We start from the raw sequence: 26083 nt of genomic DNA, 5'->3' as shown, positions 1-26083 counted from the left end.
CGATCTTGTAAAAAGTAATCGTGAGAAAGGTAGCCGACAGACTGTGAGTCATTCATTTTGCCAACATCATAAATTTCTGTTAAATTAGGTTTTGGATGGGGGATCTCATGCTTACCCGAATCTGTTGTTGTTAACATTAATATTCTCTGGTTCACATTGCCCCATGCCGTCGGAGTCAGATTTTTTTTTTCTTTTTGTCAGAACAAGAGTAACATCGCAATCAATCAAGACAACAACGTCTTTTTTATGTTTATGTTGCCTGAAGAACGGGACTAATCTGTATTTTTTTGGAAAGTAATTTTGTAGAAAGTACAGATATATTTTTTTACTACACTAGTTTGCGAATTTGAATAACAGTAAAACTATTGACCACCTAAACCGTTTGTTCGGATTAGATGATATGCAATGCCAACTTCTGTCCTCAAGAGGGCATTGCTTGGAATTGATAACGTGCTGTAGTGTTTGTACCTCTTGAGGACCCGTAGACTTCCACGGCGGGATCCAGGCATTTCACATATCCAAGTAAGTTGTGTCAAGAGTCGTTGCTTTGTAATAATCCAAACCATATTCAGCAACATTTGACCTGACATAAAGGTAAATTAAAATATGTATAAATTCAAGAGCGATCGATCAAGGCACGCCTTGGCGGCATTCGATTGTTTACCATGTTAGCGTAGCAGTAGCATCAGCATTTGCGCAATGGTTAAGAAAAACGATTGATTTGTTGTTGTTGTTGTTGTTTTTAATCTGTACTTCAGCCTTGCTTAAGATGTGCTCTCTAGCGCTGTTCCCCCCTCCGCTTGCACCTGGACACACGACTCTGTGCGAGTCTAACAACGAGCTCCTGACTGGAAGCAACGCGGAGGAGCGGCTGCAGCAGGTCTGCTCTAAAATTATCAACTGTGTTGTTTACAGTTGTAAAGGTCTTAACGACAACGTCGGGAATAAGCACCTTCTCAGAATAATGGCCCAAATCGTATTTTGACAAAGAAATCGTATTTTGATCAAAAAATTTTTGACTTAAACATCCTTCGATGATTTTGGCCGCCTCTGCCAAAATCGACTACATATGGAGAAAAAAAAAACACCTTTTTCCAAAACTTGCTGTTTGATTTATCATTAATATGTTTGTTATTTTTTTATCAAATGAAAAATCAAAAGTACTTGAGTCGCTAATCCTTTCAACAAAGGCATCATTTTAGGCAGCTATAACCCGAGTTCAATGATTGCGCATACATCTGATTTTGATGCCTGCCCTCATGCTGTTCGAGATCCATTGCGTTCATTCAAAATGACTATTAAAAGTTGAATGAAATACATTCGAAGAATAATGTTATGAACCGCTGGATTCCACAGGAGTCAAGTCCTCTGATTTTGCACTTCCCCCGAGAGTCCCTCAAGTTGCACAGTCGCACTGAGAGCAGCAGCAAGGCAGCCTTCCTTGACCACTCAGAGACGTTGTGGATGAGAAGTGCAGCTGCTTGGTATGCTCGTTGCACAGTTCATACCGACAGTGAATCATGGCATGACAGAAACGTGGTATTAGCATGGAAGACAAAAGAGTTATAAACGTATCTGTACTGTCACTATCATTTCCTTCCGAGCACAGTGTGTCAGAGGAGCTTACTTTTCTTTCAGGCGGGATGGTGGTTTTACCGGGCTCTTGAATGAAATCACAAACTCCCATGAAGAGGGTACGTGACTCATTTTGTGTGACCGACATATTCAGTAATACACAAGTACAGTGTTGTAAGTGTGATTCTCTTTTGCACAGTGCCAAAGTGGTTGTCTGTGAGTTCGAGGTGCATCCTGGCATTGCTGCAGAGAATCTCTTCCTTTCACCGCTCTGTGTTTCCCCATCTCACTGTAAGCTCCACCTGACAATTCAATCAAGTGATGTTAAGAAACGAAGCGTGTGATGGAAGGTGTGTTTCTATTTGTCTGGTAATCTGTAGTTGAGCAGCGAGGACATGATCGCTGAGTTTTCACAAGCACTGAATTGGTGAGTGGCAACTGCCTGGCCAACATTTGGACAAAAATAGGCGGTTTCATCTCTCAACTGTTCACCTGCAATTTTTTTGTAAAATAAAGCATTATTAACAATAACATCCTACTATGAGTGAAAAATGCTGAGTGAAATCTGTGATCTGCCCATTTTGTCAGGTCAGACTGTGTGGTGCGTGCCTTTTGCTGGCATCCTCATACTGATAAATTTGCTGTTGCCCTGTTAGATGACTCAATCAAGATCTACAATCCCAAAAGGTGATGATCTTGTGTGCTTGTAACATCTGGAGAAATGATGAGAGTCTCGCTCATGAGCCTGTGTGTTTAAATCTTAGTGCCACAACTCCAACCCTGAAGCACCGTCTCCAGAGGAGCATCGCTGCAGTGCAGTGGAAGCCGCTGTGTGCATCTGGACTTGCTGTGGCTTGCCAAAACTGTTTACTGGTCTGGAATGTGGACCCTTGCTCGCTCTCCACCAGGCACGTAAATGGCTGCGTTGATTCTTACCGATAGTTACTGAACATCTTTGCTTTGTTACTAGGCCAGCCATTCTCAAATGGGGGTATGTGAAGGCACTTCAGGGCCGTTAACTGGGCTCCTGCAAGTATAAGCAAAGGTACAATTTTCTAAGGGTTAGGAAGAACTACAGTGTTCCCTCGCTACTTTGCGCTTTGTCTTTCATGCCCACCGTGCTTCACGATTTGTTTTGTTTTTTAATGGCGAAAAAAAAGCAATATGGCGGAGGGGCATGCTGTGAAGGTTTCTTGTATGCCAAACAAACGAGTTGACTGTAATCGCACATGCCACGGGCACTCCTCAGATGTCGACCTAGAGTGGAGCCTGTAGCTGACCAAACATGATAACAGGGAGGCAGAGTTTACGTTCGAAATTCCAATTGAATACATCAGCCCTCTGTTTTGTCCACACCGTATTGCTCCCGTAGCGCATCCTCACTCACGCGCGACCAATGAGAAAGGAGTGAATTCCAACTCCTGGGGCAGGACGTGGATTACGACTCCTACCCTCATTTTACTCAAATGGCATGAATCTTGTTCAGTTGCTGATGTTTAACATTGTGTTGACGTGTATTTTCCTCCTCTTCAACAGGCCTTCGTCTGGATGCGCGCAGGTTTTGTCTCATCCCGGCCACTCGCCAGTCACTTCCATTGCTTGGTCACCAAACGGCTCTCTGCTCGTGTCGGCCTCGCCTATGGACACAGCCATGATGGTGCGAGACTTCAGCATAGTAGGTCATCGTTCCTCAAAGTTGCTGAATTGTTCTCGTGTTGACTAATTTCAGGTGTGGGATGTAGCGGCAGAGAGCTGTGTGCCCCTCCAGCGTGTCGGCGGAGGCGGGGTCAGCTTTTTGTCCTGGTCCACAGATGGGAGCCACCTTCTTGCCTCAACGCCATCTGCTCTCTTCAGGTTCAAGATTTAAATTGTCTTTTTTATTTGAACCTCAGCTTCAGCATTTCAACTAAGTGTCTTTTTTTTTTTTTTTACAGAGTGTTTAATGATTGTTACATGCAGGAATCAAATGTTGCGCTCACTGTCACAGTGCCAGCCAAGATGTTGTGTTCAATATTATTACTTACACCCCATCTACAGAATGAATAAAGAATAGAATGTCCTTTCACGAGCAAAAAATAGTTTGACTCTGCCTTTGTTTGTGCTTTTTTAAATAGCAGTTGAACAAAGGTAGGTTGCACAAAATGCCGTCATTACTCCCAGTCAACTCACAAACCGCTGATCTCATATCTCAAATCGGGCATTAATGCTAACTACTGTACTGATGATGGTGCATCATTAAATTTTACAGTGGAGTGCTATCAAATTCTCCCGCACCCGTCCCCATTAAAAAACCTCGTTGACTAGGTTCTCGTCATCAAAAATGCATATACTAAATGGCAAGTTTTCCTTATGTTGAGAAAAAATGTCATGAAAGTTCAATACGTTGTTTCAAATGCAAGGTCATGAAGATGACGCGTCTCGTTATTTTTTAGGGTTTGGGAAACCAGGATGTGGACGTGTGAGCGTTGGCCTTGTGATAAAGGCCGCTGCCAGGTAAGCATAACCACCACGTCGTGATGATTTCATTTCTAAGGCTTCATTACTACAAAACAACTTTGTTTTTTTTGGTCGGTTGGTTTAGTCTGGCTGTTGGAGTCCAGATGGGCGTCGGCTTCTCTTCACCGTTCAGGGAGAAACTGTTATCTACGCGCTCGCCTTCACTGACACCCCAGGTTGCTACACAGTAAACATAAATAGTTTGCCGGAATGACAACACACCAGTCCCGCACATTTGTCTTAATTCATGAATTGGAATACTTACATTGATGCGTAGCCTCTGTTTCAGAAAAGCACCCTCTTATTTTTTTTATTTTTTTTGCGATACAGAGATTCTGCTTCCTTGGTTATTTCGGTTCAGTTTCATTCATTTTGAGCCAAGTCCCAGCAAAAGTTGTCTCGGGTTGATTGTACTCACATGGAGCAGGTCTACAACCACCTTTAAAGACCAGTTGAATGCCTGTTTCTTTCTTCTAGTGATACTGTATTTTATATATCCACATTAGGTAATGTCCTGTTATAATGAGCCATACAAGTCTGATTTTGCCCAATTGTGATTTGACGCTTATTTGGTAGGTGTCCTCACTGGCGCATCAAAAGGTTCACAAGCAGCATCTGTGGTGGCTGACCTATCACAGACAACCTTTACCACACCCGAAGGAGATGTCACGTAAGGGCTGTAGTCGGACAAGTTAGCCCTAAAAAAAGAAACGTGTGTATTTTGTCTGTGACCATGGCAGTTTATTTGTGCAGCGTTGGTGGAGAGATCCAGTCTCTGGCATGGGATCCGAGAGGAGAAAGACTTGCTGTGCTTCTCAAAGGTCTCGGAAAGTCAGCTTTCTGCTATCCTTCAGAGAACATACATGTAGTACACCATTTTCTGCTTTATTATTGGCCAGATGAAGACAGTAATCGGAATACGGTCAGAGTGGGACTAACTGTTAATGCTTTAATAATACGTGGAGTCGTGTGAACTTACTTATTGTATTATTGTCAACATCACATTCAAGAGTCGCTCATAACATTTCAGGTGATTCACAAGCAGATCGACCTGCAGTCATTCCTGTGTTCAAGACCAGAACAAAGCCCATTTTTGAACTGTTGCCATGGTGGGTGTTTTATACTTGTGTGCCCTAATGCGTTAACATTTTCAAATGAAATGTATCCAAAGGTTAAGAGGGTTTGTCCTTCCTATCTTTAGTGGTTTTGTTCAAGGAGGTCTTGGTGAAGAACCCAGACTGCTGCAGTTCCACCCAAATTTTCAGCATGGCGCTCTGCTCACTGTGGTCAGGAAGTCCCTTCGAGTCTTACCGATCATCAAGAAGACAATGTGGTGTTTTCTTACCATAGCATACTAATGTGTCATCTATTTCTCTCCATAGTGTTGGTCCACAGGAAGAATTACCCATGTGCCTTTCTACTTCCAAAGCGGCAATGTCAGCCAATGTATGCTCAATGGCAGGCCTTTGCTACCGCGCCCTCGTGAACTTCCTGCTGACCCAGCCTATCATTCGCTCCTCACTGAGCTTATACCATAAACATCGATCACATTGTCATGAATATTTTTCATCTTGTTTATCAATAAAATGTACCAAAAGAATTTGTAATATGATTGCGTATTTTATGTCTCAAAATGTTAAGACAAAACTGTCGGTATGCTTTTGTTGTCATTGTTTGGGATAAAATGACAAAATGTGTGCTGATTGTTTCGCTATCAATTTGCTTTAGTTGGTCTAGTTTCCATCGTTTGTTTAAATTATTTTCAGAATTTATATTCTACTTTTAAATTTATGGACAAGGCCCAAGTAAAAGATTCTTTGTATACAAAAAAGTGTTTATATACTGCATGTGTGTACGAAAGTATATGTACAATACACTATAAATATATATATATTGATATATATATATATATATATATATACTGTATATATATCAAAGAATCGTCTCGCCGGCCGGATTAAATCTCCTACCGGGTTGGATCTGGCCGTATGTTTGACACCCCTGCAGTGTAGATCGTCCTCCTTACCTCACGACATACACTAGCCGCAGGATCCAATCATCGGCGTATAATCCACATGTAATTCTTGTCACTTCTGGGGTCTCGTTCTCTAACAAGTCTATTTCTATCTTCAGTGCTTTCATTCATGTATTAAAGCAAGTTGTGTCATGATAGCGTTCAATGTTTTTTGTTCTTTTTTACATGACCATGCCGCTCCGACCATGGAAAAAATACAAGGTTAAAAAAAAGGTAAAAGTTTTGAACTGTCTATTGAGTAATTGTGCACCCTAGTAATGTATCGTAAATATGTGTACGTATGCATATATTCCGTATGTCACATATCTGCAGACAAGACAATGCTTCAGCACATCCTGAAAAAGTAGATAGCTAATATACATACAGTCTTTGAGCGTACAGTATAGATCTGCGTTGCGCTGTGAATGTTTCACTGTATAGCTGACTTGAAAGTTTAAGTATGGTACAACTAACATTTTGGGTCAAAAGAATTACAAAAACGTTCCCACGCCTGTGATACTTTTATTGAAAACTCAAAGAAAAAAAATCAACTTCATTATGTTTTCCTTTTATTTCCAATTTACATCAATGAGAAGTGTAACAAAATAAAAACAAAACGGATCATAATAAAATTAATTTAAAAAAAATGTACACACCCTCACGCACACAGAGGTGTCCCACCCTGGTTGTTACTGAGCGACTCGGTTCATTTTAGGTGTGTGGACTTCAGCTGAGGTCTTGAGGAGTCCGCAGCCTCCACCCGTCTCACCCGACTGCACGTCTTCTTCTGGGTGGAGTACGAGTGCGGTGCGAGGCTAGTGGGAATTTGGGCTGGGGTGGGGGGCTTTCGGTACAGACGATTATTACAGAACTCATAGCACCTTCGGAACAGGGAGCCACCCCAAAGAAAAGGTAGCTCTTCGCCTTTGCCTGATGGTAGATGCGTTTGCGGTCATCTCTACATTTTCACTTTGTTTTTCAGCGTGAGGTAGCTTCAAACCATTTGGATGACTACAAGGAATGGCAAAATTGCTCTGGGTGTTTACAGAGCAAAGTTTGGATGAGAGCAGGGGAAGTCCCCCTTCTCTGATGGGCAGTGAAGGGGAACAGGACTTTAGAACATACACCCCAAATGAAACCTCACTTTCCAAAAAAAGTGTGGGTGTGCATGGAACACATGTACACACATAATGTGGAAATACACATAAAACCAACCATCTGGATGCTTATAAACAGACCTTTACAACAATAGAACCAAGGCTTTATAATACACAGTAAAGGTTCAGCTCCTGCTCACGATGGACAGGCGTGGAGTACCTGGATTTTCAGAATATTTTATTGGTCTGCACGGATTCAAAATGCCATTTTGCTGTGACAGGAGGGAACGGGGAGGGAGGTGGAGTAGGACTGGGACGGAGGTCGTGCGGCTGTTCTGTAGTGGAGAGAGGCTTGTCGTACTTACAAAGTGAACCCCTCCAGTCCTACCTCATCTCTACCCGTTCAAGTGAGACAATAAATAAGTGACATCGAGTCATGTTTCAGTTCTCCGCATCTTTTGCTCAGTCCTTCATCCTCCGGACTCGTACCCGTCAACGGCGGGCCGTGGGAAACATGACTGGATCTCAGGAAGCGTCTTGACAGAGATGTACACTTATTGCCGATGCCCTTCAGTGCTAGCATCCAACTTGGAGAGCACTTTGTTGCGAGATCAATTTTCTTTTAGAATTCCAGTCTTCTTTATTGTGGAATTGCGTGTAGTGTTTCATGTTTGAGTTTACTTCTTTCCTGTTATTCTGGGGGTGGGGGGGAATCAATGTGATATTCCACTTTACAAGAAGCAGACTGGGCCTACATCCACGCCAAACTCCTGATCCGCTCCTCCGATATCCATAGGAGCAATGTCCACGATGGGCAGACGGGAGGTTTTCTGTGTTTTGTACTCAAAGACAGTTTTGCCCCACCGGCCCGTGTGCTTCTGTTGACGGGAAACCAACACAACGCGTCACTTTCACTCTCGCCTGTCTTTTGGGGAATTTCCTTTGTCTGGCGTTGCCACTCACCTTGCAGCCGTCTTCCAACACGCTGTACGTGAAGCGGCTGTTGCCCTCCGCACGGATCTCCACGTCGTTGGAGCCCTGCAGCAGCAAAGCCTTCTTCAGGTTGCCTGTGGCCTGATCCATGTAGGCGATACTGTTCTTGCAGTGGTACGTGAGGTTCTGGGATGCCTCATTGGAAAGGAGCCGCAGGAAGGTAAGCTGAACGCTGGCGGCGTAGGCAGCAGAGTCATCCTGAGCGTAGCTGAACTGTAACCAAACAAGCCGGGCGGGTGATGAGCCACTTCCAAGAAACGATAACATGATCGTCGCCCAACGGGTGCGCTCACATGGAATCCTCCGTTCATGGTCTCTCCGAACCAAATGTGCTTGCGGTCCTTGCCCTTGCTGGTCCACCAGGACTTCTTCGGTACATTGGCGATACTGGGGTATACGCACGTCTCGCCGGTCTCCATGTTGCAGAAGACCTTGATTGCATCAGCTACGCTTCCAATGTTGGGGTCAACCCAATAGTCACCTTGAGAGAGGAAAAAAAAACTAGGCCGTTGAATCAAAAAAATTATGCTGCCACACCGGGTTCGCACGTACTAAGGTCTTGGTCCTTTTCCTTTATGGAGATGTCATTGTACTTCATCCTTTGGTGTCGCCCATTGGCAATTGTATTTCACTCATTCCATCCCAGGGGCATATTTTTTTTTGGAAAGTCCAGACATTCAATCCCAGGTACTTATGTTACATTATTTTTTTCGAGCGTTTGGCTAAAGGAGGGTCTAAAAATGGCTGCACTTAATGAATCAAGTGAACTATTACTTTAGGTAAATAAGTTCGCAAGTAATCGATTGCTTTGGGTAATTTAGGAAACCGTTACTTCAAACACTTAAATTCTCAAGTATACAATTGTTTTAGGTACAGTACTAAAGTAATTGATTACTTGATGCGCCACTGATAGAGTAATGGAATACTTGAGAGCTTGAGGTACTATAGTGATTGATTGCTTTAGAACTTAGCTACTTGAAGAAATCAATTATTTTACTACCTAAAATATTCAGTTCCAGCCATTTTTAGATACTCCCTTATCCATACATTTGAAAACAAAAAAATAATGGAACTTAATACTTGGGATTGGATGCCTAGACTCTTAGAATATGAACAATTTGATGAGTTAATCATCACCCTGATCCGAACGGCCCTTCTTTGTTTGTTATACATATTTGACTTCGCTGAGGCCATGGACGTCTCATTGTGGAGCATATACTGTTAACATATTATAGATAACAACTCTATAGCTTTATATTTCCCTTACATCAGTCAGAAGCACAGACTCAAATTTGATTTTTCACAAACGACGTTGTGTTTTTGTGCCTACCTTGTTTAGCAAGGCATGGGAAATGACAGTTTTCCATTGAAATAGTCTTGAGCAGCAATTTTTAGCTAACCTTCTACAAACGTTATATTTGGTCTCATACCACAGCAAAAAGACTTACCGCTCTTCCACTCGGGGTGGCACAGTTTGAGGTCTCTGCAGGAGCGAGCGGGGTTCTTCTGGGAGCCGTCGGGGCTGCGCAGGTTCTCAATCTGGTTGTTGAGCGACTTGAGTGTGGTATCAACCTCAATATCATGCTGTCTCAGGGAAGTGGACGCCTCATCAGCCCTCATGTACCTCAGTGGGTCGGGAGACTTTTCAGTCTGGCCCAAACCAGCGAAGGCAGACATGTCAATGCCAGGGCCTGGGGGCCCAGGTGGACCAGGGGGTCCAGCGTTTCCAGGAGGGCCCTAAAAAATGCCCCAAAATGGCCAAGATGGAATCATCGTACTCAAACGTAAATAGCATGAAATTGAGTCGAAAGGAAGGTTGTGTTTTGCATACAGGTGGGCCACTTTCTCCGGAGCGTCCACGAGGTCCAGGTGGTCCGATGGGGCCAGGTTGTCCATTAGATCCATCTTTGCCAGCGGGTCCAGTTGGTCCAGGTGGTCCCTAGAGACACAGTGAGCAAAAGAGGGTGACCGTGACGTAACTATAAATGGGAATGCTTCCTAAACTCTGCATATTAAATGTAAAACTTTTCTTGCTTAAAAGACACCCAAAATTCTGAAGATTTTAATATGGACTCTCATTTTACCTCTTTTACTCCAATCCTTTCCAGACCACTTGCCTTAATATGCACAAAGATAACTAATGAAGAGACATTTTCTTTCATTCATCTTATCATAACCTCTCTGCTTATCTAATCTGCAAGAGATATTAGAGCCTATTCTGATCCGAGCATGAGTGCTTCCCCCTCTCTGTCAGACTTTTTTCCTCTCACATAGTAATTAAGGTCGCCCATCTTATCACACTTGTGGGTAATTAAGGCCCTCGCACTTTACTGTTCCTATCTTCCCCAAGTGATTGGAGAATTGCGCTGTGGTGAACCTGTGACCCCTATTACCATCAAATATTAGAGAACATGATGGAAAAAATGTCTGACTCATTTTTCATCTCTCTTGGTTCACACCTTAGCGCCACTTGGTCCTGAAGGTCCAGCAGCGCCAGAATCTCCAGCGGGACCCTATCGGAATGCATAACAACGAATGAGGCAACAAAGAGAAGGCGGATTAAATCCGCATCATGGCAAGAAGGTTCTTACGGGAGGCCCAGGAAGACCCTGCAGACCAGTGAATCCACGGTGACCCTTTTGTCCTCTCTCGCCAGCCTCACCACTCTCTCCCTTGTCTCCACGTGGTCCTTGGGGTCCCTATAGAGCAGCAGTGGTACCTCAAAATTCCAAACTTCAGGTACCACCCGTGTAGAATAATCAACGTCAGAATGAATATTTGATACTCACAGCCATTCCTCGTGCACCTGCGAGTCCAGGAGGTCCTGCAGGTCCTTGTGCACCCTGAAGAGAGTTGTCATGGTTTGCTTATGTTCATATTCGATGTGCATTTTTTCATTGTTTAAATATGATTAGTGTCGTTGTAAGAAGTCGTAGTTTTGTGCGTTACTCACAGACTCTCCTCTGTCTCCCTGCTTTCCAAGAGGTCCAACAGGGCCAGGGGCACCAGGAGCACCAGGAGCTCCAGGGGCACCAGCCGGACCAGTGTTACCCCGCTCTCCCTACAGGAAGAATATCTCACTTGGGTGTTGCCATCAACTTTTCCTTTAATACCAGTCCCTTGTTTTCTCTTAGACTGGAAGGACTTGGACTCTTTTCTCTCACCTTGATTCCAACGGCTCCATCTCTGCCAGGTGGTCCATCGGATCCAGGGGTACCCTGAAACATAGACGGATCAAGTGTGTAAACGATTACCCTGCTTACTATGTTTTTACTATACTCTAGTTTGTGGTTGATTTATCTTTCTGCCTGTGTATCCCAGGTTCACCTCTCTTCCAGTCTCTCCAGCAGGTCCAGTAAGTCCAGGTGGTCCTACAGGTCCAGGAGGTCCACGGTCACCACCGGCGCCTGGAGATCCTTGTTTACCAGGCTCACCCTTGAGACAAAGTGGACAGTAGTTTTAGAAGTATGGTTCTTCTTAGTTACCCATCAGTGTCCCAGGATCATGTTTTTTTCTTTTAAGACTCGAGAATATTCAGATAATTAACAATACTGTATCTAAGAGGTGACTCTAAAGGGGAATATACGTTTCAGATCTTTACACTATGTCAATTTCACAAAGGTTACAACGCGTAATACTTCTGAGTACAACTACAGTCTAGCAGAGCAGATCAGAAACAATCATGAACTTACAGAAGGTCCAGGGAGACCAGGGAATCCTCTCTCTCCACGCTGTCCAGGCAAACCAACAATACCACGAGATCCAGCCAAACCCTGAGGCCCTGAAGGTCCGTCAGCACCCTATACAGACAGACAAGCTATGATTCCAGCACAGATATTCTCCTGAAGGTAAGAAACAAGAATCGGTCTGAAAAGGTGACTCACAGGGGGTCCATCTTCTCCAGGTTCTCCCTTTTCTCCCTGTGCGCCAGCAGGTCCTCGAAGACCAGCATCTCCCTGTCTTCCTGGGGCCCCCGCATCACCTCGAGCACCCTTTGGTCCGTCTTTGCCAGCGGGACCAGCAGGTCCAACAGGACCAGGGTTACCCTGTGACGGAGAAACCACAATTAGCAGATAGCACTCAAAAACAGAACTCATGAAATCAATCTGAAATAAATATTCTTACATTAGGGCCAGGGGAGCCAACTCTACCAGCAGCACCAGGGAAACCAGTAGCACCCTAAAAAGACAGATTGTGTTTAGCATTATCAGACTTGTGCACCTCGGCCTTAACCACTTGAAAACAATAACGTGCCTTTGAATCAACTCAGATTTGTGAAGAGCCGCCCAGTTTTATACAATTGATTGTGCACCACAATCGAAGATCACCCGCAGCATTCCTATCTTGCTTGATCGGTGGCACAGTTTTCTCCAGTAAATGAGGTAAATGACTGTTTTTTTTCTGTTCCGTACATTTGATAGTCAAAAACGCAATCCTTTAAATGTAAAAAGGGAAGCAAAACGGAAATGGGCACCTTACCGATGAATGCTAACATTGTAATCAAGTCACCCATTACTTAGTTAAAACAGTGGCATCATCAGTCACGAAAGACGTTTTACCATTTGAAAAAGTTCAAAAAAAAAAAAACAATCCTTCATGAACATCCTTGTAAACTTTGGTTATTGTATATTACTTACAGGAGCTCCCTGAGCGCCACGTGCTCCTTTAGGTCCAGAAACACCAGTCGGGCCCTGAAATCGGGAAAAACATTAAGTACAGCTCAATTTACCTTTTGCGTAATTGGTATCAGTTTGATGCTAATTCCATATACCTACCACTGGTCCGGGTGCTCCTGATGGTCCTTGAGGTCCAGAAACACCAGCCTCTCCTTTCTGTCCGCTCTCACCAAGCTCCCCCTTGACTCCAGGCTGACCATCTGCACCCTGGATGCGTCACGCAAGACAGCACAGCAGCATTGGTAAAGAAGACGTCAGATTCACGTTCCATTCGACTGAAATGAACTTACAGGAGGTCCAGCAAAGCCAGCGGGCCCGGGAGGACCCCCCTCACCACGATCACCCTGCAAAATGTTAGAAGAGACTCAATAAGGGCATGTCGTATTGAAACAAATAGCCACAAAGTATGTCTCAATGAGAATAATGACAATTTACAGAAATTCAAAGAATGAACTGAAAACAGGACTGTGAAATCACTTGGGAACTTTGTAGAATTTTACCAGACATTTTTTAACCTTAACTTAAATTTAGCACAAAAACAAACAAACAAATACATGTCAGGTCGTAATGTGCCTGTTTGCACACTTACAGGCGCACCACGAACACCAGGAGCACCAGAAGGTCCTGCGGGTCCGGTCTCACCCTAGATAGAAGAGAAACAGTCAAGATCATCGTGCTTCAGTACAAGTGGGACTCTTTTTCTTACCTTGGCACCATTGGGTCCAGCAGGGCCAGGAGGACCAATAGGACCGGTCAAACCCTGGCGAGGGAGAGAAGAGAACAGGGTCATTGATGTTGATCATCGGTTGCCAGCAGGGATGAAAAAAGAATTAATAGTACAACATCATTATAGACTCACTCTAGAACCGTCTTTGCCAGGAGCACCTTCTGGTCCCTTTGCTCCATTATCACCCTGTTGGACAAAGAAAAAAAAGGATGAGGTAAATATAAAAGACTTTTTGAACCAGAAGTCATTTGTCACATACTCTGTCTCCTTTAGCTCCTGGGATGCCACCGGCTCCTCTCTCTCCGGGCATACCCTGTAGGCCAGGGGGTCCCTGGGGTCCGGCAGCTCCAGCAGGTCCAATGGCTCCCTAAATCAGGATTTTGTTACTCGTCAGTCCAGTTGTTCAACATTGTAACAAAATGTATATTGGATTGTTTAGGTATCATCTTTCTCTAGGCTAAGCACGGGAAAAGCTGTGTTGTTGAATAATTTGATCAAAGCACAAGGTGGAGAAGCTTTATGATTAAGCCTTGGTGGTAGAGGACGCAAATTGGATTGTGTAAGAGATGAAAAGGAGGTGGTACTTTACTGACCTTAGGTCCATCACTTCCAGGTGTTCCGGGAAGCCCACGAGGTCCCTGCAGACCCTGAGGTCCAGCACCTCCTCTCTCACCGGGGAAACCACGTTCACCCTGTTTGGTAACAGGTACATTGAATGAACAAGAGTAACGCGGTACCATGATATGACTCTAAACGAAGTAATGTAACATTATCGCAGTGTGACTTGTCTATTTGCTTTTTATGCAATAAAACGTTTGCCGCACTATGCAGTATGTTCCACTTTAAACAAGAGAAAAGGAACATTCAAAACTTACTCTGGGCCCAACAGCACCAGGAGCTCCACCCTCTCCAGGAACACCCTGAAAAGCCAATCCAAAATGTTTGTTCCGGTTTGATATGTATTTTCAATTGAATATTTTAGAACTCTTCTTTGTAACGGACTTAGCGTGAAACAACCATGGTATGCTTGAAACTCACTCCATTAGTGTAGAACAGAAAGGAAGAACAGCGAGCATAATTCTTAATTGAGTGTTCAACATGGAAATACAATCTCTATTTCATCCAAAGATGAAGTATGAAGATTCTGGACTGAAAATGTAATCACCTGGTCTCCAGGTTTTCCAGCCTCTCCAGGGGGACCAGTCGGTCCAGGCAGACCCTGTTTGACAAAAAAAAAAAAAGTTGGCATGGCATTTTTTATTTCGTGTGTTTATGCATTTTGAGGTCGTTTGTCCAGATTTCCAAGTGTTTTCAATATCTTCATCTTTTGTCCGTAGCACAGTAATCATAGTTAAATTTGGAGTAGGGAGGGACATTATTACGTGGGTCCTCAAAATGATTGTGGGGTTTGATGAAGGAACTAACCTGGAAGCCAGAAGGCCCAGGCTGACCTTGCTCTCCTCTTTCTCCAGCGGGTCCCTGAGAAAGAAAATGAAGAACACAAGTTAAGTTCCATGTTAAGTCTTGGTCTCATACCAATGTTGGCCACGAGATAGCAACACCCTATTCTGTTACATGTGTGAATTTGAAAGAAGACTTGAAAGCAGGAAGTTGGCCACTGGTTATCAAACTGGGGGTCCGCGACCCCCAGGGGCGCCTGGCGTTATGACAGGCGGGGGGTTTCGCGCTACTCTTTTCTTCAGAACAAATTACTATTGGTCAACTCGCAAATGTAATTTTTCAAAGTGAGCTCTGTTGGAGTTACGTTTGCTGTTCATGTTTTTGTTAAGTCCCAAAGAATATTGTTTCCAAGCTCTCCAAGTTATATCTTCCCACAGTCTTTGAGAACTTTTCCCCAGCTCGAGGTGTTTTTGGAAAATGAAAGAGTTTTAAAAAGCTTACTAACACGAGTCTTCTTCCCTGCCATTTTGATGAGCACAAAATGCATCTTGAGACCTTTCTCCGCAGCCTAGTCTTTACAAGTAACCAACCAATGCTTCCTTGGTTTAAACTCGCATGCTAGAGCAGGCATTTCGTTCGCTCTTAGTTTATATGTAATGTACTTTAGTTTTGAACAGGACTTGGGCATTTTTCAAGATTACAAAGACGCAAGAACGCACAGGAATGCGAATTGTGAAATGGCTAAGATTTCAAGATCAGCCTAGATTATCCTGAAAATAATTTTGTGTTAAATCCCCCAGTTCTGCTTTTATCGCAACCAATCGCTGTAGACAAATTGTAATAATGTACTGGCAATCTTCGGGCATGATAACTGATATATGTTGTGATATGATGAGTTACACTTTTTGTCCAATGTGTTTGTCTCATATATTGATATTGTACGCAACATATGTTTTCAAAAGGGCGTGTATTCTTTAAAGTTATGTTTAAAGGGACATTGTGTAAGATTTTGACCATTTTTTGTTTAAAAAGGAATAAATGAAAGGATTGTCAATTTTAAAACTTGCGAATATATGTGTCATTAACGACCAACAGTATGTTTCAAATATAACTGTAGGTCTACTGTAGTTATCATGGAATTATATTACATGCAGGTAGCACTCCTCCGGAGGCTACCCTGTCATAGTTATGGACAATGATAAACGCAGCACCTCCCGCTGTCCATAGTGAAAAACTGTCTAAAGACAACATTGAGTATTTCTTTATAGCGGATTTCACTTTGATTTGGCATTTCAATGGGAATCTTTAAATTGAGTATTTCTATCCAACGGATTTCACACAATCCTCAGGATGGAGTGTTAAGCGTCATGGTCTTGAAAAGATGAGCAATATAATACAGTAGTACAGAGTAAAATACTTACAGCAGGGCCAGGCGGTCCAGCAGATCCAGTTTCACCATCTTTTCCAGGCAGGCCCTATTGGGAGAGGAACCTTTCAGTGAGCATTTTGGTAAGAGATGTTGATGAGTCCACTAGTGGTAGTCAAGGGGACCAAGTATACAGTACATTGTCGATGGAGAAAGAATACTTACTCTCAGACCAGTGCGACCCACAAGACCTTTCTCTCCAGGCTTTCCAGGCTCACCCTGTTGAACACAAGTAAGTCAGCTGGAGAAGCATTTTTACAGATGTAATGTGAAAGTAAGTGACATGTTTCCATTTCCATCCTGACAAACTGACATTGGCTCCTTTTGGTCCAGGGAATCCCATCACTCCTGGTTGTCCACGGGCTCCTTGAGGACCAGGGGGCCCGGGACGACCATCCTCACCAGCAGCACCCTGTCATGAGCAAGTACAGAAGTGAACAACAGAGACACAGATTTTGCAAAGAAAGAAGTTGAATCTTACGACCACTGATACCTGGTTTACTTCCCAACATGTCTTGAATAATATATAATATTCAATGAATGATATTGATGAATTAGGCCCTAATTCATTGTCTTACTGTCAAAATATCAATAGGAATATTTTAAAAATGTGTTTGTCTTCATATCTGCTGAGATTCTCAGTAACCCATGTCATGGTTTACAGCGGATGAATGAAGTCTAATAGAAGTTTCCTGTTTGTTGAATGTTTTGTGTTTTTCCTTGTTCATTGAAAGATCTCAAATGTGACTTAGTCTACTATGAATTTATGCCAACAATGTCTAAGTATAGCATGAAATTTGTTCTGGCTCTGTTTTTTTTTTTTTTATTGTATTCATTTCGTTCTACTGATTATAATTCCTCAAGAGTAATTTCCACTTAATAAATGCAATAGTACTCACAGAAGGTCCAACTTTGCCCTGAGGACCAGTATCTCCAGGACGGCCAGTAAGACCCTGCAGAAGGCAACGCATTTATTGGTACGCATTAAAATTATGAGAAAAATTGGGTGCTTCTGCCCAACTAATGTGTTTCTGATAATGGGAGTCAGCGCTCACTCTTGCTCCTGGAAGACCAGACTCTCCTGTGCGTCCGGGGTCCCCTGTAGCACCTTTAGGACCAGCGGCGCCAGGAACACCACGGTCACCCGGGGCACCCTGAAGAACAACAAGATTCAAAAAGTCACGTATGGTTCATCAGCTTGGGTAGGAGCGCAGAACTTTGTTTTTTTTTTAAGCAATGCACTTAAAAAAGGACCACCTTAGCGCCAGCAAGACCATCTTGACCTGGGAAACCACGGTTGCCAGGAGCTCCCTGTCAGCAAAAAAACCCCAAAAAAACATCATCAGGATCAGGACAACATGACTGTTTCTGATTTATGCTGCCTTTTTTTTATAGCTAAATAGAGGGAATGCCTACTCTCTCTCCGGGTGGTCCAAGTGGTCCAGCAGCTCCGGGTTCTCCTCTTGCGCCTCTCTTTCCTTCTTCACCAGCTGGGCCAGGTGCACCTTGGGGACCAGCAGGGCCCTGGACACATCAGGTTATACCAGCATTGCAGCATTTTAATACTAAATGACGTTTCAATATTTAGGGAAACATAACTCCAAAATCACTTACAAGTTCTCCTTTGGGTCCAGCTTCACCTTTGAATCCAGGAAGACCGGGGTCTCCCTAAAGCAGGCGTAGAATGGAATAAGATGACTTTTGGTCAACAGCTTTCATAGTTTTACAGGTCTTTCTCGAGCGACTCACAGATTGTCCTTTGGGTCCGAGGGGGCCTGTTGCTCCCTGTGGTCCAGGGGGCCCACGGGGGCCAGGGAATCCTGGGGCACCAGCAATACCAGGGCCACCCTTTAAAGTACAAAAAGAAAAAAACGACACAACAAAAGTGAAAATCGAGACATACACACCCGCTACGCAGTATAAGATTGGACTTACAGCTGATCCTTTGGCCCCGGGAATACCATCGGTTCCAGGGTTACCCTGTTACACAGAAATTGGGGACATTTCACATTCAGATCTTGATTACCATTTGAGGTGGTTGTCAGTGATAATAATGACGAACCGATGCTCCGGCAGGTCCGGGAGATCCTGGGGTACCAGCCTCTCCACGGGGACCTTGTTGGCCTTCAGCTCCACGGGCTCCAGTAGGGCCAGCTTCACCCTGGCAGGACAGAATGACAACATTTGTACCTCCGCAATAAAACTGTACTGAAATGCCTGTGTGTTTTTTTAAGTCTCCTGGAGGTCTGCGCTGTACACACCTTGGCTCCTGGGGATCCTGGGAAACCGGGAGCTCCAGCAGGACCAACAGGCCCCTGGAGACACAAGTGCAAACTTCATGTTAGTACTGTCTAACCAGTATTCTAAATACTTTAAATGCAAAATGAGTTCAATTTGTTCAAATAATATGAAACTGTGATTTACGGGTGGACCAGCAGGACCGGGCAGTCCATCATTTCCACGGGCACCCTATGGAGTTGGGACAGTAATGTCAGGAGGAAGGAAATATTGAATGGACAAAATAAAGTAGATACAAAAACTCACTGCAGCTCCAGCAGCACCAGTCCGTCCCCTCTCACCAGGCAGACCACGTGGGCCCTGAAATGATAGAAAATCGGATTACAAGCTCAGCTGCATAACACAAGTGTATTTAAAGTTCAAACTCAAATAAAAAGTCATGAATGAGGACGAGGTGTATTATTGTTCAAAGCTCTCACCATGGGTCCAGGGGCACCATTCTCACCAGAGGCACCTGCCTCTCCCTATTTAAAACAAACAAGAAGGTATATAAGATGAATGAACAAAAAAAAACAACAATCGAACACAGGGCATTTAAAGATGAGTAATATTTTACAAATGCTGTCCTCACCTTTGCACCTGCAGCACCGTTCTCTCCTTTGGCTCCATCAAGACCAGGGTGACCCTACAGAGGACAGTAACAAGACTGCTCAGACCTCATGTTGTGGCAAAGATAGATTTAATATGGAGGAGTGATGGACACTTACTCTGTGTCCTTTGATTCCAGGAAGGCCAGGAGTTCCAGGGAAACCACGAGCTCCCTGAAGTGAACAGAAGGGATGGAAGTGAGATGCCTGGCTAGTGTCCTTGCATGACTTTACCAAGTAATTGAATTTGATCTCCAACCTGAGGTCCAGCAGGTCCACGCTCACCAGCTTTGCCAGGTTTGCCAGCCTCGCCCTGCAGAGACACCAGTAGTTACATGTAATCTATGGGAACAGACTTTGTGGTTGAATTGATGAAAATCGGCAATGGAATTAAGACAAAGTCTGATTAAACATGTTTTTGTTGGTGACAAAGGACTCCTGTCCCCATTGTTTTTGAAGAGAACAAACACTTACATCACTTCCTGGTTTCCCAGAAGGTCCAGGTGGTCCACGGGGTCCCATAGCTCCCTGTTTTGAAACAAATAAAAGTAATCTCGAAAATGCATCAAAGAAAAATGATACAAGACTCAAGCACTGCTGTACTAGTGACCATCAAGCAAACCATTGAATTTCAAAATATTGAATTTCAAAACCACTAAAAATAAATAAAATGCTAGACATTGAGATCATGTTGGTTGTCTCAATTAGTGAAGCAATTGTGAGTGCTTCCTGTCAAACACACATATATGAGCCCATACTTACAGCGGGACCAGGCTCTCCAGCCTCTCCAGGGGCACCCTGGAAACCTTGTGGCCCCTACATGAACAACACAAACAACACATTAAAATCAGCAAACGCTTCTCTGTGAGTCAAACAGATTTTTTTTTTTTTAATTATTATTCTTTGTATTTTGTGTTATGGCAACTGCACTTACAGGGGCCCCACTTGGTCCAGGGGGACCACGAGGACCCATTGGACCCTGCAAGAGAAACATACATTGGTAACTTAGTTGTACAGAATAATTGCCACATCGGTATAAATGGAGTTTTCAAGCACTGGATTTTCAGGATGTTGTATACATTTTAGCGTTAAATTATCTTGAAGTCGGTAATATATTGAAGTGATATTTAATTCATCCATCCATCCATCCATCCATCCATTTTGGAGTGACGTTCCCAATTGTACTAACTACACAATTCCAAATGGCAACCCTGACATGAATCTGCGTCGCAGTTAAGACTTTGACCACACGAGAGCAGCATTGCAAACATTTTACTCTGTCACCTTACGGTAGTAACTCGTTACTCTCGAGTGTGTACCGAATGAATACATACTGTATTCCGTATTAAACCAAATGGAAGACCACTGTTCTGTAGGCAGGATATACAGCATGTACCATTGGTCCTTGCATCACTCCCATCTGCGCACCTCCGGCCTTCTCATCAAAGCCCGTCGACATCTGTGCAGCAAAATTCTGAGGGGAAAAAAAGTTTGTTTCCCACTAAATATGATTTTATTCCAAGAAATATATCTATTCCAACATCAATTGAAATTTGAGAATCGAGGTCTAAACTAGGGATACGTGGATTAACGACTCACCCCTCCAAGGCCAGGGGGTCCAGGTGGGCCAGGTGGGCCAGCGGGTCCGGGGTTTCCGGGAATCCCAGGCTCGCCATCCCTTCCACGGGGTCCAGCATTTCCCTTGGGGTGGAGAAGAAGACAGTAAATTAGCCTTCAATTTCAGGTTACGGGGAGACATGGTTAGCGTTAGAGTCAATTCATGTACAGTGTTTAAGGCAAAGCTATGAATAAGAAAAATGATTAATAGTGTTTTTTTTTGTCTCCTACCTTGTCACCCTTTGCACCAGCTGGTCCACGTAATCCCTGGTCACCTGGGGGGCCCTGCGAGAGCAAAAAACGTTCAACTCAGCAGCATTCCAACTGTGGCTAACACCTGCTCAAGCTACCAAGAAACAGCTTTTGGCCACCTGCATAGAGCCCAAAAGATCATGATATTTACCATAGGGCCTGTTGGTCCTCTTGGTCCTACGACCTGCAGATAGAAGAAAAAAGGAGTTTTGCGAGCAATTGCAAGCAGTGTTTTGTCTCGTATCCAGAAAACAGCATGATGGAGATTTGACTGGACAGGCCAATTTTGGCTGAAAACATAACCTCTGTTTGACCCCTGTTTGAACTGACTTTGTTCTCCTGACTTGTGTGTGTATATTTGCGCGTGTGTGTGAATGCGTGTGCCCGCGTGTGTGTGAACCCTGGCTAAGAAAGTGCTGAAAGAATCTAAGAGGATTTGATGAGGTTCATTGTGTCCAAGGAATGTAGGATTTTGCTCATTTATAGAAAGTCTAACAAGGCACTCATGTAGATAACCCCATAATGATCATAAGCCTCTTTAGGGAAAGCATTTAACACTCCAGGAATAAAGACAAAGATATTTTGAAAAACTACTTGGACAAAGAATTGAAGGGCATATCGGAGCATAAATGTGGGTCCCTTGTAATTGTTTAAAGGGGTGCAGGTTCCATTGTTAGTCCAAATATGAGCAACAACTGGGCTTTTGTGTGGTATTACACAATCATCTGTGTTTTATGGAGTGCATTTCAACCTCAACAGCTTGTAAAAGGAATTACTTACATCTGCAATTTCACCTGGTTCACCTTTCTGACCCTGGTCGATAAAAGAGAATGCCAGTGAGCTAAAATCGGGTTTTATAGAAAGCTTCATATTTGACCAGAATGTGTTGTGGAGGTGACAGAATTTTTCAAGTGCCTCACCCTGGCGCCGATCGTCTCTGTCGTCGAATGGATGGATGGTGTGATGGGAAAGAAAGAACAAACACATTTAAAAGCATTTCAAGGTATTTATCAAAGTTGTAATTATCCTGCTAAGTTTTAGGAGAAGGGCAATGGCAAAGAGATGATGGTGCTATACAGTATAGTGACCAAACCCACAGGCCGAAAATCCATCTTGATGAGTGAAATTAGGAGGGAGCTGAAGCTGAAGCAAGCATGCAACGAGGAAAAAAATCAATACATATACGTGTGTGTATAGACATACATCCATGACGAGAATCACCTGATTTGAAGAATTACTATGGCATATCAATTTATGGAGTAGGTTGACTTCTCGCAGCTGAAAGATGTCAACAAAAGTCATCACTTCACACCGAGCTATTTTTGAAGACCAAGGCACAAAAGCCCTTCATTTAGGTCAGGTTTAAAAAAAAAAAAACTTAGCACAATATGTCATGCTTGTGTTTACTAGTCTAAAGATTGCAAAGTAATCTTTTATTTAGATATGTAGCGCAAATATCAACTACCCTTCTATGATTCGTGCAGTGGAAAACGGCCACTGTGATACCTGGTGTCTAAGTTGATTTGGACTGTAAAATAAAGCTACCTGTTTCAGTACATGTAAAACTAGCGGTTCAGAGAGGATGTGAGTGGTGATCATGCAGCCAATTTGAATCATGCAGCATTCCCTATTCGGTAGCGTTAGCCAGGGTGAGGAAAGCTTAAAAGAGTAATTTATTTATGGATATGTGAATAAATAAATTACAACCAATGGGGGCACTGGCATCGGCGGGGCACATGGGACAGCACTCTCCAGACGGGATGATAGGGTTGGCACACTCGTTCATCTCCTCGCAGATTATCTCATCACACAGAACCGCTCCGCTGTCACACACACAGATTCGGCACGGCTCCGGCTTCCACACATCCTTATCACTATACAGCTGGCCGTCCTGGATGCAGCCACCTGCCTCCTCTGTTGTGACCAGCAGGGGTTGTGTGGCAGGTGGTGGAGGAAGGGAGGGGCAACCAGACAGTTCCAGAGAAAGTTAAGAAAGTTAAGGAACGCTCCATGTTTCCAAAGCGTTTGAAGAAAGGAGATTGTGAGGGGCCAGGGTGTGGCAGGGGCAGCACGGGGGTAAAATGGAGGGTGTGTGGTTTGTAAGTCACAGAGGTGCACAATAGAGGGAGAGGGGAAGAAAAAAAGTATGTATAGCCTTGTAAAGCTTGCCTGCTTTACATCTTTAAAACAGTAAAACATTCGAAGGGACTCAAAAGTGTAAATGAATCGTTTGAATGAATGAATGAAGATACTCATAAACAGGTGCGGCTGTGACCCACAAACTCTACCGCGCAAAAAAAGCTCAAAATTGTCCTAAAAGTAGTCGTGTCCAAGCGAATTCACATTTTTTACTAACTGTACTTAATGTGTAGGGGCTTTTACTGCCCTAATGAATGCAACTCTCTTTCAAGGAAACACTGTGTGCAATTGACAAGCTGCTGCCTTAGGTAAACAGGGGGTCTCCAAAAATTCTCCATCTGGACCACATAGTGGCGTCAAGCTACAGTACAAACAGAACGGCGGCATTAATACAGCCCAATTTGTTTGTCCGGTTGAGTGCTAACTGCTGCTATTTGCTTTTTAGGAGTATCTGAAGATGCTCTGTGCAAACGTTGCCATCTATTACACAGCTAAAAGCCAGAACGGTGGAAAATGCATCATGCGATAAATGGGGGCCTTAATATGAATCTTCCGGTGTCCTACAGTGCACCAACTCAGTTACTAACCGCCACTGACTTCCTGCTACCCTTTGAGCCCGCGAGGCTGAGGTCACACACCGCCTGACCCTTTCACTTCTCATCACCGCAACAATCATTTTTGCTCTATTTTTTTTTTTTGTTATGACCAGACTTTCCAATTACATCCACGTTCATCCATCCTTGCTGTGAACTACCCCGGCAGGCAGGTTTACTGGGCAATGAAAGTAAACAATGCAAAAAGTCAACTTTTTCCGGAACAGGGATGATTTCCTTTTTTGTAGCGATCATCAGAGTACAATCTTTATCAGCTGTCAAGCAGCTATAACTTATACCGGATATAACTGGATATGACAGTTTTCTGATTTGGGTCTCCACCTGAAGATTATTTTAAAAACCCATGTGGAGTCGGCACCTGATGAACACAAATCAACATTTGTTCACCTGCTCTGCCATCCCACTCAGGCCTTGAAATTCTGACCAAGTTTCAAGTAATTGCCAATGGTCAGAATGGCATCATCCCACATTATCAAAAAGAGCTGCAGAACTGCAGACTTTATCAGCTCGGTAAATTTAGGTATCAAAGAGATGTTGGTCACCATGCTTTGTTTGTCTGCAAAAACAAGTTTAAAGGAGAAAAGAAGGAAAGTGGAACACTTACCGTCCTCCGCTCGCTGACATCTGACCACAGCCAGTAAAACAATTTGTGATGCTACAAGTAGCAGAACAGTCCTTGAATCCACAAAGCTGAACATGTCTAAATGTTAGACATGCAATAGCTCGGGCGAGAAGTGAAGGGATGGAGGAGAGGTTCAGTCACTCGTGTGTTAAATGTGTTTTCCCAGAGACGCAAGGCACCATGCAGTCAAACCCTCCAAAGACTAAGTGGAATCCAACGCGGGGCCCCAGCTGGCACTCTGCACCCACCGCGTCAGGGCAAGCACCGCGGTTTTATGTCCACTGTGTCTTGTATGGATCTTCGTATATTCCAAAATGCCAGTCCTTCCCCCAGACCCCCTGTCAAGCTGAAACCCGAACCTTATATTCCTCCCTCGATTCAGCACCATCTACTCTCCCAGGGATTTTTTTTTTTTTTCTATTAACTTAAGCCCTCCTTCTTCCTTTGACCTGTTTGGCCTGGCCAAAAGATGCACCTCCACGTTCTATACAGCAGTGGAGATCATGTGGACACCACTACCAGTGCAGGCTTTCAGTGGCTTCATATCGATCTCAACTAACAAGAACAATTATACTGGAGTTCAGGGTCATTCCCACAAATCTTTCCGTAATTCGGCAAGGAATAAGCCCCTTCGTTTCATTTTCTGAGAACATTTTCAACAGACAGCTGTAAATATCAATATTTGTGTATTTGCTCTTCATTTATTTATTAATGACTCACTGGAGCTGTGTCTGAAATGGAAATTCTGTTTCTGAAGGAATGAGGGGCTCCTGGCTTGATCATTTTTATGAGAGCCAAGCACTGGGTCTTCTGGGTTGTTTTTTTACAGTCTACTCTGTGGATTATGGATTAAACTGTGGGCAATAAACAACTTTTGTGCGTCCAACTGGTCAATGGGCAGTGCAATGCGTTGTGTTCACAGTACAGTCCAACTTTCTGGGACGTTGTTGTGTTTGGACAGAGGCAATTAACAGGAAGTTGTGACAAATGGTAAAATATTCACCGAGAAACTCGATTAGCAGGTTTGCACACTCATTTGGTGAACATTTGGTTTCAACCATTCATTTCAAATACCATTTTAATCAACGGCGTGCACTTGTATAAAATTTGATTGCCAGCATGGTATCCTCAAACAGTACATTTATGCCATTTTTGTACCTGCGAGTGGGTGAAACGCCCACATGATTGTTATCATCTGTCAGGTTGAGACAGGTGAGGAAGCTTGAAAGCAAGTCTTTGTCAGGCAGAGAGCCACAGTAATTCCAGGGTTGTGACCTTCTGGCGAGCCTCCGCCATTCCACATGGAGCAAAGAAAGATTTGGCCATCTTCACTCCAGTCAATCAGATTCACAATATACCCTGGTTTGCACATCACACACAATAAATGTGTTTTAGCCACTTGGTTGATGTTTATATCACAACTAATGAAAATGAGGTAATCATTTGATCATTGTCTTATCATCAACTGAATAAGCAAACACTGAAATGGCCGTGTAAAAAAATAGTCAATTTAAACCTTAGGATACGTGATTAAAGACCATGAAGTAAA

General features: G+C 43.6%; 2 protein-coding genes across 4 annotated transcripts; one reads left to right on the top strand and one right to left on the bottom strand.

The window, feature by feature from the left end:
- Window positions 1-385: 385 nt before the first annotated feature.
- Window positions 386-5939, top strand: aaas (aladin WD repeat nucleoporin). 2 transcript variants are annotated; one of them, XM_088407696.1, is made up of 17 exons: window positions 386-522; window positions 759-880; window positions 1357-1484; window positions 1639-1694; window positions 1775-1866; window positions 1956-2002; window positions 2164-2262; window positions 2340-2483; window positions 3112-3232; window positions 3305-3429; window positions 4008-4068; window positions 4157-4247; window positions 4648-4741; window positions 4825-4892; window positions 5102-5180; window positions 5273-5357; window positions 5454-5939. In XM_088407696.1, exons 2-17 carry the CDS (start codon window positions 770-772, stop codon window positions 5607-5609), a joined length of 1557 nt encoding a protein of 518 aa, XP_088263822.1. In that variant the 5' UTR covers window positions 386-522; window positions 759-769; the 3' UTR covers window positions 5610-5939. The 2 variants fall into 2 exon arrangements, with proteins under 2 accessions (XP_088263822.1, XP_088263823.1); XM_088407697.1 differs by lacking the exon at window positions 386-522 and adding an exon at window positions 527-594.
- A 648-nt stretch (window positions 5940-6587) lies between these two features.
- Window positions 6588-24746, bottom strand: col2a1a (collagen, type II, alpha 1a). 2 transcript variants are annotated; one of them, XM_088403708.1, is made up of 54 exons: window positions 24517-24746; window positions 22867-23073; window positions 22080-22096; window positions 21940-21972; window positions 21311-21343; window positions 21139-21192; window positions 20890-20991; window positions 20687-20764; window positions 20225-20269; window positions 20053-20106; window positions 19765-19818; window positions 19550-19603; window positions 19411-19464; window positions 19275-19328; window positions 19123-19167; window positions 18950-19003; window positions 18830-18874; window positions 18667-18720; window positions 18468-18566; window positions 18341-18385; window positions 18155-18253; window positions 18020-18073; window positions 17822-17929; window positions 17663-17716; window positions 17461-17559; window positions 17305-17358; window positions 16719-16817; window positions 16571-16624; window positions 16401-16454; window positions 15004-15057; window positions 14744-14797; window positions 14454-14498; window positions 14172-14270; window positions 13838-13945; window positions 13711-13764; window positions 13558-13611; window positions 13441-13494; window positions 13142-13195; window positions 12951-13058; window positions 12813-12866; window positions 12301-12354; window positions 12060-12221; window positions 11868-11975; window positions 11503-11610; window positions 11340-11393; window positions 11129-11236; window positions 10965-11018; window positions 10767-10874; window positions 10635-10688; window positions 10007-10114; window positions 9624-9912; window positions 8469-8656; window positions 8146-8388; window positions 6588-8060 (listed from the first exon to the last, which is right to left on the bottom strand). In XM_088403708.1, the coding sequence occupies exons 1-54, from the start codon at window positions 24608-24610 to the stop codon at window positions 7914-7916; spliced, it is 4473 nt and encodes a 1490-aa protein (XP_088259834.1). In that variant the 5' UTR covers window positions 24611-24746; the 3' UTR covers window positions 6588-7913. The 2 variants fall into 2 exon arrangements, with proteins under 2 accessions (XP_088259834.1, XP_088259826.1); XM_088403700.1 differs by lacking the exon at window positions 22867-23073.
- Between the last annotated feature and the right edge of the window lie 1337 nt (window positions 24747-26083).

Source organism: Hippichthys cyanospilos, chromosome 2, assembly GCF_059441005.1.
Source record: "Hippichthys cyanospilos isolate Australia breed blue-spotted pipefish chromosome 2, RoL_Hcya_1.0, whole genome shotgun sequence".
Taxonomy (NCBI): Eukaryota; Metazoa; Chordata; class Actinopteri; order Syngnathiformes; family Syngnathidae; genus Hippichthys; species Hippichthys cyanospilos.
Note: the sequence above shows the minus strand (reverse complement) of the source record. Positions and strands in the feature narration are given on the sequence as shown.

Excerpts from the sequence above, each read along its gene's own strand:
- col2a1a (XM_088403708.1), bottom strand. The coding sequence starts at position 24,610 with ATGTTCAGCTTTGTGGATTCAAGGACTGTTCTGCTACTTGTAGCATCA. Across the intron at positions 20,765-20,889 it reads GACCCCCTGGCCTTGGAGGG|AATTTTGCTGCACAGATGTC; the intron begins GTGAGTCGTTAA and ends TTTTCCCCTCAG. Across the intron at positions 16,818-17,304 it reads AGGGCAAAGTTGGACCTTCT|GGTGCTGCTGGTGAGGATGG; the intron begins GTGAGTACTATT and ends TGCTCATGACAG.
- aaas (XM_088407696.1), top strand. The coding sequence starts at position 770 with ATGTGCTCTCTAGCGCTGTTCCCCCCTCCGCTTGCACCTGGACACACG. Across the intron at positions 881-1,356 it reads CGGAGGAGCGGCTGCAGCAG|GAGTCAAGTCCTCTGATTTT; the intron begins GTCTGCTCTAAA and ends TGGATTCCACAG. Across the intron at positions 2,003-2,163 it reads TTTTCACAAGCACTGAATTG|GTCAGACTGTGTGGTGCGTG; the intron begins GTGAGTGGCAAC and ends CCATTTTGTCAG.